The sequence below is a fragment of the Balaenoptera physalus genome (genome assembly GCF_965194825.1).
Source record: "Balaenoptera physalus genome assembly, chromosome: 4".
NCBI lineage: Eukaryota > Metazoa > Chordata > Mammalia > Artiodactyla > Balaenopteridae > Balaenoptera > Balaenoptera physalus.
In genome coordinates, this window is record NC_138891.1 from 78,220,155 (window position 1) to 78,235,916 (window position 15,762).

A 15,762-nucleotide genomic window follows, 5' to 3' on the forward strand; every position below is an offset into this window, starting at 1 on the left:
AGGCTGGGACACTGATATGACAGAGAGACCCTTGAATGCCAGGCTGAAGAGCTTGATCTTTAACATAGGTGATGGAGTCTGCTGAAGGTTTTGAGCAGAGAGTGCTTTTCAAATAAATGCCTTCTTTGTGAGGAAAAAAAGATGCTTCTTTTGTGTAAAAATGCTTCTGGAAGGACACAGGAGAAGCTAATAACAGTGATTGCCTCTGGGAAGGGAATTTAGTGAGGGGAGTAGGAGGGAGCCTTTTATACTTTCGAAATTTGAACAATTCAAACAATAAAACATAAAATTAAGTACATTTAAATGTTTAAAAAGAATGTATTGCCATAGCTCAGGCAAGAGGCCCTGAGGCCCTGAAGTGAAGTGGTATCAATGGGCAAGGAGGGTAGGGCTGTATTTGAAAGTGATTTAGGTGGACAGGACCCAGTGATGAGTTGAATATGGGACAGAAGATTCTACATTTCTGACTTGAGTGGATAAATGGTGTATCATTTACCAAGCTGTGGAATCCAGGAGATAAAGCATGGATTTTGGAGGGGGTTGGGTGAGGGTAGGTAGCAGTGCGGGGAGTGGAGATGAGGAGACTATGGGTCCAGTTTTGCAGAGGCTGTGTTTGAGGGGACTACGGGACGTTCAGGTAGTCTTGAAAAGTGAGGCTTAGGAGAGCCATAGCCTAGAGATACAGATGTGGGAGTCATATTTGCAGCTGGTGAGTTGAAGTCGTGAGAGTGGATGAGATCACCCTTTGAGGGTGTACAGAATGAGCTGAGACGTGCCTCTCGACAAAATCCTGGGATAGTTGACTGAGGCTGAATCCAGGGGAAAGGTCTGTAAAGGCAAAGTGAGAGGTAACAAAAGAACCAAGGGAAGATGGTATAGGAGAAGCCAAAAAGCAGAGGTTCAGGAATCAGAGAATGAAATGAAGAATGAAACTATAGAGAGAGGTCAAATAAAGATTAGGACAGAAGAGAGTCCACTGGGGTTAGCCACGTGGAAGACACTGACGAGCAGTTTCAGAGGGGGCTGGGGATGAGCTGGGAGTCAGACTGCAGTGGGCTGAGCAGGCAGATGGACGGAGAGCCAACTCCTTCATGCTGCCCATGAAGAGAAAGGAACATAGTAGGAACCAGTGATGGAAAGCTGGGAAGGCTTTTGTTGCTATTGTTGTTGTTAAAATAAAATAGAAGAGATTGAATGTTTTGGACAATATGCTCCTTGTTTCTAATTTCTTTGGGGTTAAAAGAGTGTCATCCCCCACTGCCAAGTCTATCCCAGAGCCCTTGAAGCCTGGTCTGAACAAGAATATACTCAGAGAAAACCATAATTCAAAAAAACACATGCACCCTATGTTCATATCAACACTATTTACAATAGCCAGGACATGGAAGCAACCTACCATCAACAGAGGAATGAAAAAGAAGATGTGGTACATATATAGAATGGAATATTACTCAGCCATAAAAAGGAACAAAATTGGGTCATTTGTAGAGACATGGATGGATCCAGAGAGTGTCATACAGAGTGAATTAAGTCAGAAAGAGAAAAGCAAATATCGTATAATAAAGCGTATATGTGCAATCTAGAAAAATGGTATAGATGATCTTATTTGCAAAGCAGAAATAGAGACATAGACATAGAGAACAAATGTATGGATACCAAGGGGGAAAGGGGTGGGGAGGGAGGGCTTGGGAGACTGGGATTGACACATATACATTATTGATACTATGTATAAAATAGACAATCGCTGGGAACATACTGTATAGCACAGGGAACTCTACCTAATGCACTGTGGTAACCTAAACGGGAGGGAAGTCCAAAAGGGAGGGGATCTCTGTATGTGCATGGCTGATTCATTCTGTTGTGCAGTGGAGGCTAACACAACATTGTAAAGCAACCATACTCCGATAAGAATTAATAATGAAAAAGAAAAAAGAAAAAAGAAAACAAGTGCAACATCATCTAAAGAAAAACCCACTGGAAGCCCACAGTGGGAGCAGATGCGGCAGTTTTCCTTCTTTTGTGAAAACAGCAGTGCCCTCTGGAGGCAAAAATGCATCTTTTCCCTGCATTTTTGGATTATACTTGGACTTGCAACTTTTCCTGACACGTAAGAATAATCCTCCTGCCAATGCAGGTCACATGGGTTCGAGCCCTGGTCCAGGAAGATCCCACATGCTGCGGAGCAACTAAGACCGTGAGCGACAACTACTGACCCCAGACGCCTAGAGCCCGTGCTCCGCAACAAGAGAAGCCACTGCATTGAGAAGCCCGCGCACCACAACGAAGAGTAGCCACTGCTGGCCGCAACTAGAGAAAGCCCGTGCGCAGCAATGAAGAACCAACGCAGCCAAAAATAAAATAAATAAATATTACCGAGAAAAAAAAAAAGAAAGAATGATAGTGTTCTGATGCTGTAGAGAGTCGCACAAAATTTTCCTATTGCAAAGGCATCAGAAATCATTTCAGAGGCCTAGAGGCGACTATGTGGAAACAAGTGTGGGCAACGGTGTCTTTAAGCATTTTTATTATTATTCTCCTCAAAATTCACAGTCTTTAATTCCTACCTGTTAGAAGGAAAAATTATTAAAATGTGTTTTCCCATGGTCTCTGATTTTTATCCAGACAATCCCCTTTCTAATTCGATCAGAGCTATTTATCACAAACTCAGTAACGTACATCCTCCACAGGCATAAGCACAGTTCCCTCTCTTTGGACCCCTTCCAGGGGTCTTCACTCACTCATAGGCTGGTTTTTCCTCATTGCTCTTTGAATGCTGTGCTTAGTTTTACCATTTGGTATCATCCTCCTCTTCTAAATATGTAAAAGCCTGCTTCGTCCTTTAAGGCCTGGCTCTAGCCTCACCTTCCTCATAAAGCTTTCCCTGCTGTAGCCCATACAGTTTTTTCCCTTCTTTGAATCTCTCTGTAAAGGATAGAGGGGAAACAGTAACAACAGCAGCAAAAGCAATGTGTGCATCTTCACCAATGAAATTAAAAATCACTCAAGATCAGAAATCTTGTTTAGTCTTCCTGTTGTGTGTTCTCACCAAATTCCCTAAGATGCTCATCATATTACATCCTTCTATTCATTCCTAGAAGGGGGCCGCCACATTTGGGAAACGCAAAACAGAGTAAACACTGAAAGACCCCAGAGACCTGGAGGATGGACTTTTCCAAGGTAAAAAGCATAAATGTATATAAGTAATAAACTTTGATCAGCACGTGAATAGTTCTTCCTGTAACAGCAAAAAATCTGGGGTCTTCAGTTATAACTGGCATTCTTATTTGGTTTTACTCTCCCAGTAAAAGTTTTCTCCTTGCCCCATGCGAGAGACGGGGACTCAAGAATATGCTAGTATAATCAACAGAGTCAACATGAGCATGGGTGATTTTTTTTAAAATGTCGCCTCAGTATCATTTTTATTCTCTCTACTCATTCAGCAATTCTGCTTTTGCAGAATGCGGGAAGGAGGAGGATGGAGGAGGAATAAAAATAAGGGACTAGGGAAAAGGCACCTCATTTGTTTATCCTGAAAGTTCCACATTCAGGCTTGTATCACGAAATAAGCAATTGAAAGTGGTAGATGGTGAGGTGTAGCTGATGAGGCTCAGGTCCCTATGTCTTCTGTTCTGTCTAGAGAAACCCCACAAACCTTTGGAGATTGGAGTCCTGCCTGAGAGTTTTGGGTCATTTTGGTCTGTGACCTTTGAGCCTTTTCAAGTGGTAATCTCCAGCCCTTCATCCCATCCAGAATTAAGAGTGCATTGGCCTCTAGGGAAGCGGGGTAGAGTCAGTGTTGGCTGGAACATTTAGTATTTCAAGTATTTCAGGCACACTGATTAAACAAACAAACGTGTTCCCCTTCCCCCTCAAACCCAGTGTTCTTAGGAAGGTTTCTGTTGCTTTGTGTTTATGAAATGGTATTTGTCATCAGTAATCTGTAAATCATTCAGTCTCAATTTTTTTTAAACCCTCTCCCTTTTCACAGGGTGTTGGAGCAGCAGCTTACAATGAGAAATCAGGTAGGATCACCTCACTCTCACTCTTGTCTCAGAAAATCTTTGCTCCTATCTTTCCTCAGTGGAGAAAGGGGAGTACAGAGGAGACTATCTCCCCCACAGATGCTCAGGTGCGTGACTGCAGGACCTTGTGGGGACCGGGCATATGCCTCAGAAGGGGGACTGCTTTGGAAGCAGTGTGGCACCAGCAGATGTGTTTCCTTAGGGCTCCCGTTGATCCTATCCCTTGCCCACAAGATGTGAGACCCTTCTGACCACAGCCCTAGAACTGAAACTATTCATAAGAGGTGACCCACTGATTGTCTCCTTGCTCAACAAGGCTTGTAAGAGCCAAAATGGAACCTGCCTAAACTTGGGTGGCCCACTTGAGATTTTTCAACCAAAGCACAAGCCTGTTGGCTCTGACTACTCATGTGCTGCTGCTTTTAGGTAATTGTAATTGAGGCCACCAGAGGTCTTTCTAGGTGGCTCAGATTAGAAATGGGAATTGAAGTAAAAAATAATTAATTAACTACACTATAATCTATTTTAGGGCACACATTTTTTTCACATCTCTGAAATAAGGCTACTTTCTACCCACTGATAGGTTTAGTTGGCATCGTTTTTCCTTTCTCAGTGGCATATAATAATGATGCCTTAGACCCCATGAAATGCACTGTCACAGGTCGGGTTCTCCACGACGCGGAAACTGAGATGGAGTTAGGAATGCAGAAGGTAAAAGGAAAAGAGAAGAAACTGGATTGGGCAGGTGAAGCCATCAGACTGTAATGAAAACCTGGCAAAGCTCTGCCAGCCCGGGCTTCCCTGGTGGCGCAGTGGTTAAGAATCCACCTGCCAATGCAGGGGACACAGTTTCGAGCCCTGGTCCAGGAAGATCCCACATGCCGTGGAGCAGCTAAGCCTGTGCGCCACAACTACTGAACCTGCGCTCTAGAGCCCGCGAGCCACAACTACTGAAGCCCGTGCGCCTAGAGCCCATGCTCTGCAACAAAAGAAGCCACTGCAGTGAGAAGCCTGCGTACCACAATGAAGAGTAGCCCCCTGCTCGCCGCAACTAGAGAAAAGCCCACGTGCAGCGACTAAGGCCCAATGCAGCCAAAAGTTAATTAATTAATTAATTAAAAAAAAAAAAAAAAACTCTGCCAGCCTGAGGTTGCTCACTGGCGGAGTCCCACGTTGGACATCAATGGCCTTGTTCAGCCATTGATGGGAGCCACACTGAGAATAGCGTGACCTGGGTTGGAAGGCTGAGATGGGCCCTGAGGGACTAACAACTGGAGGCTGTCAGCTAACCATACTGCCCCCTTCACTGAAGGGGGATCTGAGCAGCACATCATCTTGCTGCCACATGCAGTAAATAATTTTTAGCCAATCAGTTTTAATTCCACCAAAATTGCGCTACAAAACTAGAGTATGGTGAAGAATTATTTACTGTCATATTGTCAATGCTCCGCCCATGTGCTGGACTATGCACCCAGGAGCATCCTCGACCAATGACTGATAAAAACTGAATAAATATCCCAGCTCCTTTACCCCTCTGGTGATATAATGCTGAGACACATGGTCTAAACTGTCCCCCTGTGGAGTTAAGCTTCATTTGCTTTGTAACACCCCCTTTATTCATTTCTTTCCTTTCCCTGTCTCACTTTCCCACTCTCCTCTTGCCATCCTACACCCCTGGTGTTTTCTGGGATAACCTCCCAAATAAACTTACACTCAAACCCCTGCCTCAGAATCAGCTTCTAGGAGAACCCAAGCCAAGACACTGACAAAGGCAAACGAGTTATGAATAAAGCCTCCACATATTTTTGACTCATAAGTAAGTCCTTTCTAATACTTGTGCCTTAAGCATGTGTCTTCCCAAACTTGCCATTTTTATGTAGATTTTTTAAATCTATGAGCCCTGATATGCACAGTTTTAAACCACCATCATTGTATCATAGTAGCTACCACTTATTGAATATTTACTGTATGCCAGGCACACGACTAAGCACTTTATGGTGACTTACCATTGAAAACTCTTGGATATCTTTGGTCTAATTACAGGTCTAGGTGAGAGGGAGAATCAGGAAGGGACCTAGAGGAAGCTCATCTTTCCTTTTGCACAGAAGAAGCTCAGTCTCCTGGTGTGAAGTAGAATTACATTCTTTTCAAAGGAACTCTTGCTCATTTCTTTATTTTTTATCTTCTCTCCTTTTCCAGAGATTGATACTCTCAGAGAAAACTACAGTCGGCAAATTTCCATTAATCACAATGACTTCAAAATTTTAAAAAATAATGAGAGTCGGCTGTGGGAAGTCCTCCAGAATAAATTTAGCTGTATCTTTAGCCTAGTCTCTCCAGCCCAGGAAGGTAACAGTGAGTCTCGACAAGTCTTCAGAAAAATGCTGATGCCCAGGCTAGAGTTATCTGTCTGGAAGGATGACCTCACCAGACATGCTGTTGATGCTGTGGTGAATGCAGCCAATGAAGACCTCATGCATGGGGGAGGCCTGGCCCAGGCCCTTGTGAAAGCTGGCGGCCTTGAAATCCAAGAGGAGAGCAGAAGACATATTTCCTTATATGGCAAAATTCCAACTGGTGACATAGCTATCACAGGAGCAGGGAAGCTTCCCTGCAAACTCATTATCCATGCTGTTGGGCCTCGGTGGGGGTTAATGGATAGACAGGAATGTATCGGTAAGCTGCAAAGAGCCATTACAAATATTTTGGATTTTGTCACTAGTAATGTGTACACTGAGACAGTAGCGATTCCAGCCCTGAGCTCTGGGATTTTCCAGTTCCCTCTGGATTGGTGTACACAGGTCATTGTGGAAACTATCAAGTGTTACTTCCAAAACATGCAACTAGCCAGTAATTTGAAAGAAATTCACCTGGTAAGCAATGAGGACCGTACTGTTGCTGCCTTTAAAACTGCTTCAGAAGTCATCCTAGGGAGGAACGAGCTGGGGTCCCGGGTGAGTCAAGAAGCCAGCCACCTTTTCAATACTATGGTTGTGAACAACCTGACTCTCCAGATTGTCCAGGGCCTCATTGAAATGCAGAAAGTAAGTCTTTGTTTTATTTTCTTGCACTACCAAAGGGGATCCCTGAACTGTTTATTACCTATCAAGTATGTTTTGAGCATATGCTATTTCAAACACGGTTTAGAAAGCATCTTGTTAAGTAAGGTTAAGAGTATGGATTTCAGAGCCAGACCATTTGGATTTCAATACTAGCTTTGCCACTTACTAACTGGGTGACCTGAATCAAATTACTTTACCTTTTGATCCTCAGTTTCCTCATCTGTAAAATAAGGATAATAATAGCACTTATATCTTAGAGTTGGAATCAATACACATAAACTGCTTAGAATAAAACTTGGCATGTGATAAGTATTTACAATTATTATTGCCATTATTCTTAGGCACCATGAGGAAATAGAACAATCTTTGATTCCGAGGAACTTAAAATCTATTTTATTCTTTTTATGTAAAAAGATTCTCTATTTGAAAAATCTCGTTGGGGAGACAAACCATCTGAACATTTCTAAAGCAACCTAGCAATAATAAACAAAAAAGTCTTAATACAAAGTGAGTTCGTATTTAAGAGTATATACATTTGTGACAAGAGTGGAGTGTAGTAGCTCAAGAAGGATTACTTCAGAAGATGTGAGTTTTAAATCTGATCTCAAGTTATGATAGTTATGAATTGGCAGGAGAAGAGGCCTGCGTGGTTAAAATGACGGATCAGAGAGATACAGAGGAACTGACAGATCAGAAGTGGTAGGCTGGACCAGTCAGGAGACCTAAGCGGAGCTGTAAATCGTATTCTGAGTATATGGCTCTGTGCCAGGAGCTGAGGAGGATACAAAGTGTAACTTAGCATTTAGCCAGGGATCATAGGGCGCAAAGGTGAGGACCCTGACAGGGAGGGGAGGGAGTCAGGGTGACAGTGAACGTAGGTATTTCTGGATTAGTGCAGCTTCTCTGCCAGGCAGAGAGCACCTCGAAGGTGGGAATCGTGGCTTGTTCATCTCTGTAGCCCTGGGGCTGGTCTCTGGGCATGCATCTGGCTGTTCAACAAATTACTGATGAGTCACTGAAGGGGGCAGCAGGGAGCAAGGGCTGCAACAGAGGAAGAGAGAGAAAGGATACAAGGCTATATTCTCTATTTTTCCCCTGGATCTGTGACTCTCCTACGGCCACAATCAAATAGACTTAATCACAAGTGAAAAAATGCCATTTATTGCCTGCAAGACAATTAGAAAGAAGACTGAGGGGACGGCATGAGATGAAATATTTATTTGATAAGTCATTAATATGCCAATTTAAAATTAAAGTGGAAACATCCTGGTTGAATGACTTACCCCTTTAACTAAAATTTTATTGTATTTAATTATTGCCAACACAAGGAACTTTAAAATTTGTAAAGGGTGCCAATGCCCCCGACTTGCAAATTCTGATTTCACTTTCAAAGTGACACATTCATTAACATTCATGAGAAGTACCGAAGTTACCCCCAAAGGGAGCCAAAGCCATCAGGATGAATTAGGGGGATCTGGGGACCCCACCAAGAAGGAGGTCTACTTCCCACCGAAGACTTTTTTGTCTCATTTGTGCTTTCTTTCACCATGTACTACTTACCTTAAAAAACACAAACTTTAGGGGATAGAAATTGCCTGAGAAATTTTATTTCCACTCTGTAAGACAAAATGAGAATTCACACAGAAACAGCAAAAAGTGATGACAGTGGGGCAGAGAGTGAAACCACTTATTGATAAAGCTTAAAACAAATCATAGAGAATGCTGTGAATCTGGGATATTGGGGGTATAAGCCAGCAAGGGGCTGACAGATGTTTGCAATAAAAATTGTATCATCTACATACTTCACCTAATTTCTGACTAGGACAGACAGATTCATGGCAGTCAAATGATCATGCTTTGGAAATTTTATATCCATTATTAAGTGATATTTCTGTGGATTTAGGATCTTCAAATGTATTTTTCAAAGCTCTTCAGGGAAATAAAGATTTAAATTAGTCATTTAAGAAAAAGTAATTTAACACTGAATCTTGTTCATTTTTTTCCCTTTTCAGACGAATGTAATTGTTAATTGTGTATATCCACATGGTCTTAGAGCTACATCTGTGTCAAAATCAATTCTACAAGCAGCAGGAGATGAAATAGAAAGGGAATTTAGCCAAAATATGACTAAAACACCACTAGATTCCCAGTTGGTACTGGTCACAAAAGGATTTAAATTGCCCTGCAAATACGTATACCATGTGTTGTGGCCTTCAAGATGTTCTGAACAAAAACTGGTAAGGTCAAAATAAATTTATCTTTCTGTATCTCCAGAGTCTATGTAGTCTGTTGAATTTCCATCCTATCATTACATTCATGAAATGTTATTGTCAAGTGGAATAATCCCCATTCTCTACTACTCCTGTGAATACCTGAAATACTAAACAGGTATTGTTGTCACAAGTTATCTTAAGTTTAATTTAAAATATCACCTAACCCATGTCTAAATTTTAAGTGGACATACCGCAGATAGACACAGAAACATCAGGGCTCCCTCAGTCTGCACACTTGTTCACCTCACCGCACCCAGTGACCCTGTAGGCCTTTTCCTACGTGGGCCTGGGATTCAGCCTCTCCATATCTCCTGCCATCTGTTAAACTCCAGGAGGACCTGGGATCTCCCGTCCAATACCATTCCAGTCAAATCTATCGCCTGTGGTGTCTGTGCCTGTGGTGGAGCTTAGCTTTCTGCCTGACTCTACAACTGAGGGACATAAGTTACATGCATTAAAGAATAGGGGGAACCTACTGACAAGTGGAGAGAGGGAAACTTAGTCCCCTTTTCTACCTTTGTCTATCTTTATTTTGTCTCCATTTCTGGTCTTCTCTTGTTTAGAGAGCCCTCAAATCCCAAATTGGTCCTCCAGTCACTCTCTACCCCTCAGTTTTTCAAGGTCCTTCTACATTAGTAAAACCTTCCTACATTAGAACAACTAATATACTAGTATATTAGTATAATGTAGGAAGGTTATTAGATAACCTTCCTACATTAGTATTCAGTTTGAATGTTGAAACATTGATGGAAGTGTAAATCTGCCAAAAAAAATTACATAACAGATCTTAATGACATTAAATAAATGTTGCTTACTTACTTTAACCTCTGCCTCCTTTATTAAAGCTCTTTATGTTGACCCAGAAGTGGCAGGGAAGTGGGGATAAACTGAAGGTTGGCTCTCTAACCTGTGGGGAAGGCTACATAAACTGAGGGAAATCACGATGCTCAGGCGTCCTGAATGGCACAAAATGGGCCACTCAATTACTTCAGTTTCTCAGCCCTTTCATTTCTCATCATCTAACCTTATAGCTATAATGGGTCCCCTATGGAGTGGTACCTTTCCTGTTCTCTGAGGAGGGATGGACATGGCCCTGAGGAATAGTGGAGGCTGGCATTGTAAAATATGGGCAGGATTAAGGGGTAAGTGAAGTCTTATTTTTGACTCAAGGCTGATGTTGAATTTGTGTTTTTCCTGCAGACATTGGAAACTGCAATGAAGAAATGCTTGGAAAAATGCCTTGAGCTAAATATAACTTCCATTTCCTTTCCTGCCCTTGGGACTGGAATCTCTGCAGCAGCAGAGATTATGTTTAATGAAGTTTTAATATTTGCCAGACACCATTTGCAACCATTAACTGTAAAGTTTGTGATCTTCCCAAAAGAACGGCAGTTATATAAGGTAAGTTAATGTCTTAGAAATGTCCTGCAGTTCGTTTGTTCATTCATTCACTCAACAACATCTGTTTAGTATCTCCAAAGTAAGACATGGGGCCTGTTAAGTGCTGTACAGCATGGTGATGGTCTAACTTGGTGAAATTTAATTTTTATAAGTTGCTCACTTCTGACCTAGTAAAGAATGTCATTGTACAAGCCATGTTTACCCCACTACCTAGCTTCTCTCTTGTCCTTTGTTGGCATTTATTCTTCCCTCTGCTCCTTAAAGGTAAGCAACCTCCTAGTTTTATGGGGTCCTCTACTCCTTCCCCTTCTCTTTCCCACCTCCCAGGCTGTCTCCATGTGGGCGGTGGTTGCCATTTTCTCTCTCCCTACAAGGAAACAGATTTGTTCTATCTTATTCTTTTCTGGAACAAGTGTAAAGGTTCTTATTCCTCTTGCTGCCTCACTAGACACAGGGAGGTTTGTAGTGTTTACTGATTTCCATTGCTGACGTCAAGCTATCCATGTTACATCACTGAAGAAGGAATTGGAAAGAGGTGTTCACAGTGGGGTCTCATGAGCCAGTGTAAGCCAGCTCCAGTACACCACTGTCTCATCCACAGCTGACCTGAAAGATTGGTGAATTACCCAATGAAGTAGCTTACCTTATTGACAAAATTAAACATTCTGTCATTCGAATGAAGTTCACCAGTCCCTCCCCGCCCCCAGCAGAGGACTGTTACTGGGCCCAGATAGGTGCCCTGAGTACATCTCTGGACTGTCCATAAAGCACCACATCCCTGTAAGAGGAATTAACCACAACTAGAAAAGAAGGCTCTCATTCTCTTCAACATACAAACAAAAATGTAAATGGCGGTTCAACAGTACAGAAAAGATCAACCACAGTCTGAGGGCTTCCCCAGAGGCTAATAATAACAGTAGTTGCCATGAGTTGCATCAGCCAGTTACTGTGCCAAGAAGAAGCTGTCTCTCTTCATTCTCCCCTCAGTCCTATGATGAAGCCACTACTGTCATCTCCATTTTACAAATGGGACCAGAGGTTGATATGTACACACCAATCCAGTGGCTGAGCCAAGATTCCAACCTGTGTCTGTTGGTCTGACCCCAAAGCCTGTGTTCTGAACCACTAAGCAAAAATACAGAAAAAATAACTTGAAAGATGATACAGCTTTCAGTTTTGTAACTCAAAGGAGAAGATTATCTTACAAAGTAATTTATGTTATACCCTGAACATTGACCATTCCTTCAGGCTTTTTTCAATGTTAACACTACATTATATCCATGTGGAAGTATGACGTGCGCGTACACATATGTGTACACCTCTGGTCTTCTGCTAAGCACATCTTTTCTTCCTAAATAAGTCTTTCAGAGAGGGGTGTATGTTCAGAAAGATCAGAGGGCAACTTACACAGTTCTTCACAGGGGGCATTACCTTGGCAAGGTCCCTACACTCCAGAAATTGGATTTGTCAGGCATCTAGAGTGGACCTGACTCAGGAAGACCAACCAATTACTGAGCTCACAATAAAGTGATACTTATGTTCACACACTCATGAATTTCCAGTTCATGGATGACAATGAGTAAATAACTCCCCAGCTGACTGAAATACTGTGTTCACTAGTATTTCATGATGATAAGGGTCCTGGGTGCCACTGAGTATCTGTAAAAGGCAATGAACAGTCATTCATTTGGTTATTTAACAAATATGTATTGCATATCTACCTTGTGCCAGACATCACGTCTCAGAATAAGGAACTCCTTACTAGGAACACTCCTCACATTCCTCACATGAGGTGTTAGTCATTCGTGGACAGAGCTGGAAAAACTGCCAAATTCTTGCCATTTGGATCTACTTTTCCAGACTGCTTGCAGACTGTCTGCTTGTTATCCACACCCTCTATGTTATTGATACTGATTAAGGTACAGTTTTCTTTCACATTCAGTTCAAAAGCCTTGCCTAAATGATTTCTAACCCTGCGACACATACTGACCTTTAAGTGACTTTGGAAGAGAGCTGATTTTTATCCATGTTGTGTTTGGCAGCTGTTATTAGTCTGTTTATCAGCAGATAATGTTATGTCATTTGTTTTGGAGGGCAGGGAAGTTCCTCCCTGTTATGACCTCTCCAGGTACTAAATAAGCATGGTAAGATTGAGGGCTTTTTTGCTCTGTAAATAGCAGCTGCAAATATAATTTATGAAGAAAAAGTACTGCAGATTAAGAAACTTCATTATTAAAGTTCAGACGCAATGAAAATCTAGTCTTTACCTCATTATTTACCATCTTTTTCAATGAAGAATTACTGCCAATTGCATCAACTTTAAACAAGGAAGACCCTGGGCGTGGTGGTTCCAAACCCTAGGAGAGATGAGTTTTTTCAAATAGATACTATGTTAAAGGATCTACCTGGCAATATACATAAATCTTTGTGTGTAGACTGTCACATACTAATAATTATAACAATGGCTAACATATTGAATATTTATAATATGCTGGGTACAATTATAAGCACTTTACAGGAATTGATCATTTATTTAATCTACAAACAAAGCATGGTGTGCGTATAACTTTTTAAAATGAATTTGTTTTATTGATTACAAGAGCGTCTGCCTCTGTTTGTCTTCTTCAGTGACATATCCACAGCTTTAGTTCAGTGCCTAATATGCAATTAGCAGGGCATTAATATCTATGAATGAATGAATGAATGAATGAATAAATGATATTTTGCCTTGGGATGTACATTCTCCTTTTTTTTATGCCAGATTTTAAGGTGGTTTTTTTTCTTTTTCCATTTTTCCTATACTTGTTTCCCCTACATGTTCTAATAGATTGTAGTGCTGCACTTGCGGTTCCCGAGGACTTTCCTAAAGGCTGCTTTAGATTTGTGGCAGTGGAAATGGGGGATGACAGAGTGGATGAGGTCAAGTATGTGAGTGTAGGTAGAGAGAGGGATTTTGATGACAGTGGCTAAAAGCCCCACTTAGGACTCTCTGCTCTGTTTTGCTTCTCGTAGGTTTTCAGCACTGAAATGGAAAAGAATAAGTTGAAGCTGCAGGGTCTCAACAATTACCCTGGTGGTGAGTAAGAAACTCACGGATCTAGAAATAGAGTCTACCACCATAGGCTCATTTTATTCTTGATCATCCGAACTAATGGAGGGGAGAAGATGAATAAATAAGCCAAACATGTTTCATTGTGCTCCTGCCTGGATACCAATGTGCTCTATACCTGACCATGATTCTATTTTCGCTCAGTCTAGTTTCATGATATGAATAGAGAGAAGCTAAGTTGAAGTAGGTAATCCACAGTGTGGGTAGTTCATTCACAAATAGATGTCTACATTTTTTTTTCATAAGCTTACTAAGCCAGTTACTCTTTCTGATTTGAATGGAGTGCTATCTAAATGGAGTTACTTATTAGTAATCATAGAAAATATATATCAGTAATACCAGATAATAATAAGTGGATTAAACCAATGCTACCCAAACCTGAGTAATCATTGGGATTGTGATGGAAACTTTAAAACAAACAAACAAACAAAAATATGTATGGCCCAACCCTACAGATTCTGATTCAGGAACTTTGGGTCTGGGCCAAACATGTATACTTTTCAGTGCTTCCTGGTCAGTTTTGCTGCAGAACCAGGTCTGGGGATCACTGGACTAAACCAATCCTGGTAGTTGTTGGAGAAGGATTAACTTTGTCTTATAACTCCATTCCTGTAGAGGAGTTTGAGTGGACTGAGATGGAATTGTGTCATGACAACTAGGATGTGTACTTCTGAAATAGTCTTTTAATCCACAGTGTTCTGTAGATGTTAAGAACACCAGACATTCAACCAGCAATAGAAACTATTAGGATATTTTCTATTAGGGTCGAAATGATTTGCTTATACCCTTTATTAGAAGAGTTCACTTTTGGACATTCAGTGTCCAGCAGTGTTGGAAATGAAGAAGAGGGAACTTGAAGAGCTCTGGCCTGTGACTGCACCTCTTATGAGCCTATTTATCTATCTGTAAAATGGTGATAATGACAGATGGTTGTGAGGATAACTGGAGATTATGTATGTAAAAATGTTCTGTAAATTACAAAGCATTAAACAAATGCCAGGGGATAAATAATGAATGAGAGGATGGCCAGACTCCCCAGGTGGCCTAGAAGAGGGAGAGATGCCCTTTGACTGGAAGGGAGCAAGAATGGCTTCACGGACAAGATGGTTCTAAGTTGGGCTTTGAGGATGGCAAGATTTTCAATGGCCAGAATTGGTGGGGGTAGGGCACCCAAAGTGAAGAAAACTCACAGAAGCAAACAAATGCACTGCATGTTTGGGAAACCACAATGACTCTAAGGAAGTTAGATAGGAGGAGTTTTAGGAGAGGATAATATGCAAGAGGAACATACAAATGTCCCTATATCATTAATCTGAAAAATGGGGCCAGGCGGTGCCATTTACTTCAGTAATTTTTGAGGACATCGATAAAGAAATTATAGTACAGGACAGTAACAGACATTAATAATGATTAATGATGATGATCTCAGATTATTAAGGAAAAGTTAAACTATTTAGGAAGGCAGGGAAGTTATGTTTCCATTATAAGTATTTAACTAATAAATAGTTAAAGTTAATTATGTTTTGGTGCTAGAAGAGACTCCTTTAGTGATTTCAATAATTTAGTTACCTAGAAGAACAACTCTTCTTTCCTAATAATGATGGATAAATGAAATATCACCATGCATTATTTTTATTTTCTCCTAAAAATAATATAAGCTCCCAGGCAGAACAAGCGTTTTTTAAAAAAAGTATGTCATCAATATAAGAACCTCTGTCACTTCTTACTGTTGTCTAAAACTTTGGCTTTTATTGTTACCAGAGGGAGGCCATTCTCCCCCTCCTACTTTTAGGTATGTCCTGGTACTTTTTCATAGCTCCTGGTACCACCCAACTGCTATATCAGGGGAAAAGATGCTAATGACCACTACTGTCCTGAGATCACTCACTGGGAAG

The 15,762-nt window shown here is 41.3% G+C and overlaps 1 protein-coding gene across 2 annotated transcripts in view; it reads left to right on the forward strand.

Moving 5' to 3' along the window:
* The window catches only part of PARP9 (poly(ADP-ribose) polymerase family member 9), a 38,922-nt gene that overhangs the window by 1,824 nt on the left and 21,336 nt on the right, over nucleotides 1–15,762 (forward strand). Inside the window, exons 2-7 of one of the 2 annotated variants that reach the window (XM_082459484.1) lie at nucleotides 3,096–3,177; nucleotides 3,989–4,022; nucleotides 6,222–7,066; nucleotides 9,097–9,321; nucleotides 10,558–10,758; nucleotides 13,771–13,834. In XM_082459484.1, coding sequence (XP_082315610.1) covers nucleotides 3,163–3,177; nucleotides 3,989–4,022; nucleotides 6,222–7,066; nucleotides 9,097–9,321; nucleotides 10,558–10,758; nucleotides 13,771–13,834 — 1,384 coding nt within the window. In that variant the 5' untranslated portion in view covers nucleotides 3,096–3,162. The remainder of the gene's footprint in view (nucleotides 1–3,095; nucleotides 3,178–3,988; nucleotides 4,023–6,221; nucleotides 7,067–9,096; nucleotides 9,322–10,557; nucleotides 10,759–13,770; nucleotides 13,835–15,762) is intronic. The other variant, XM_082459485.1, reaches the window with a different exon arrangement.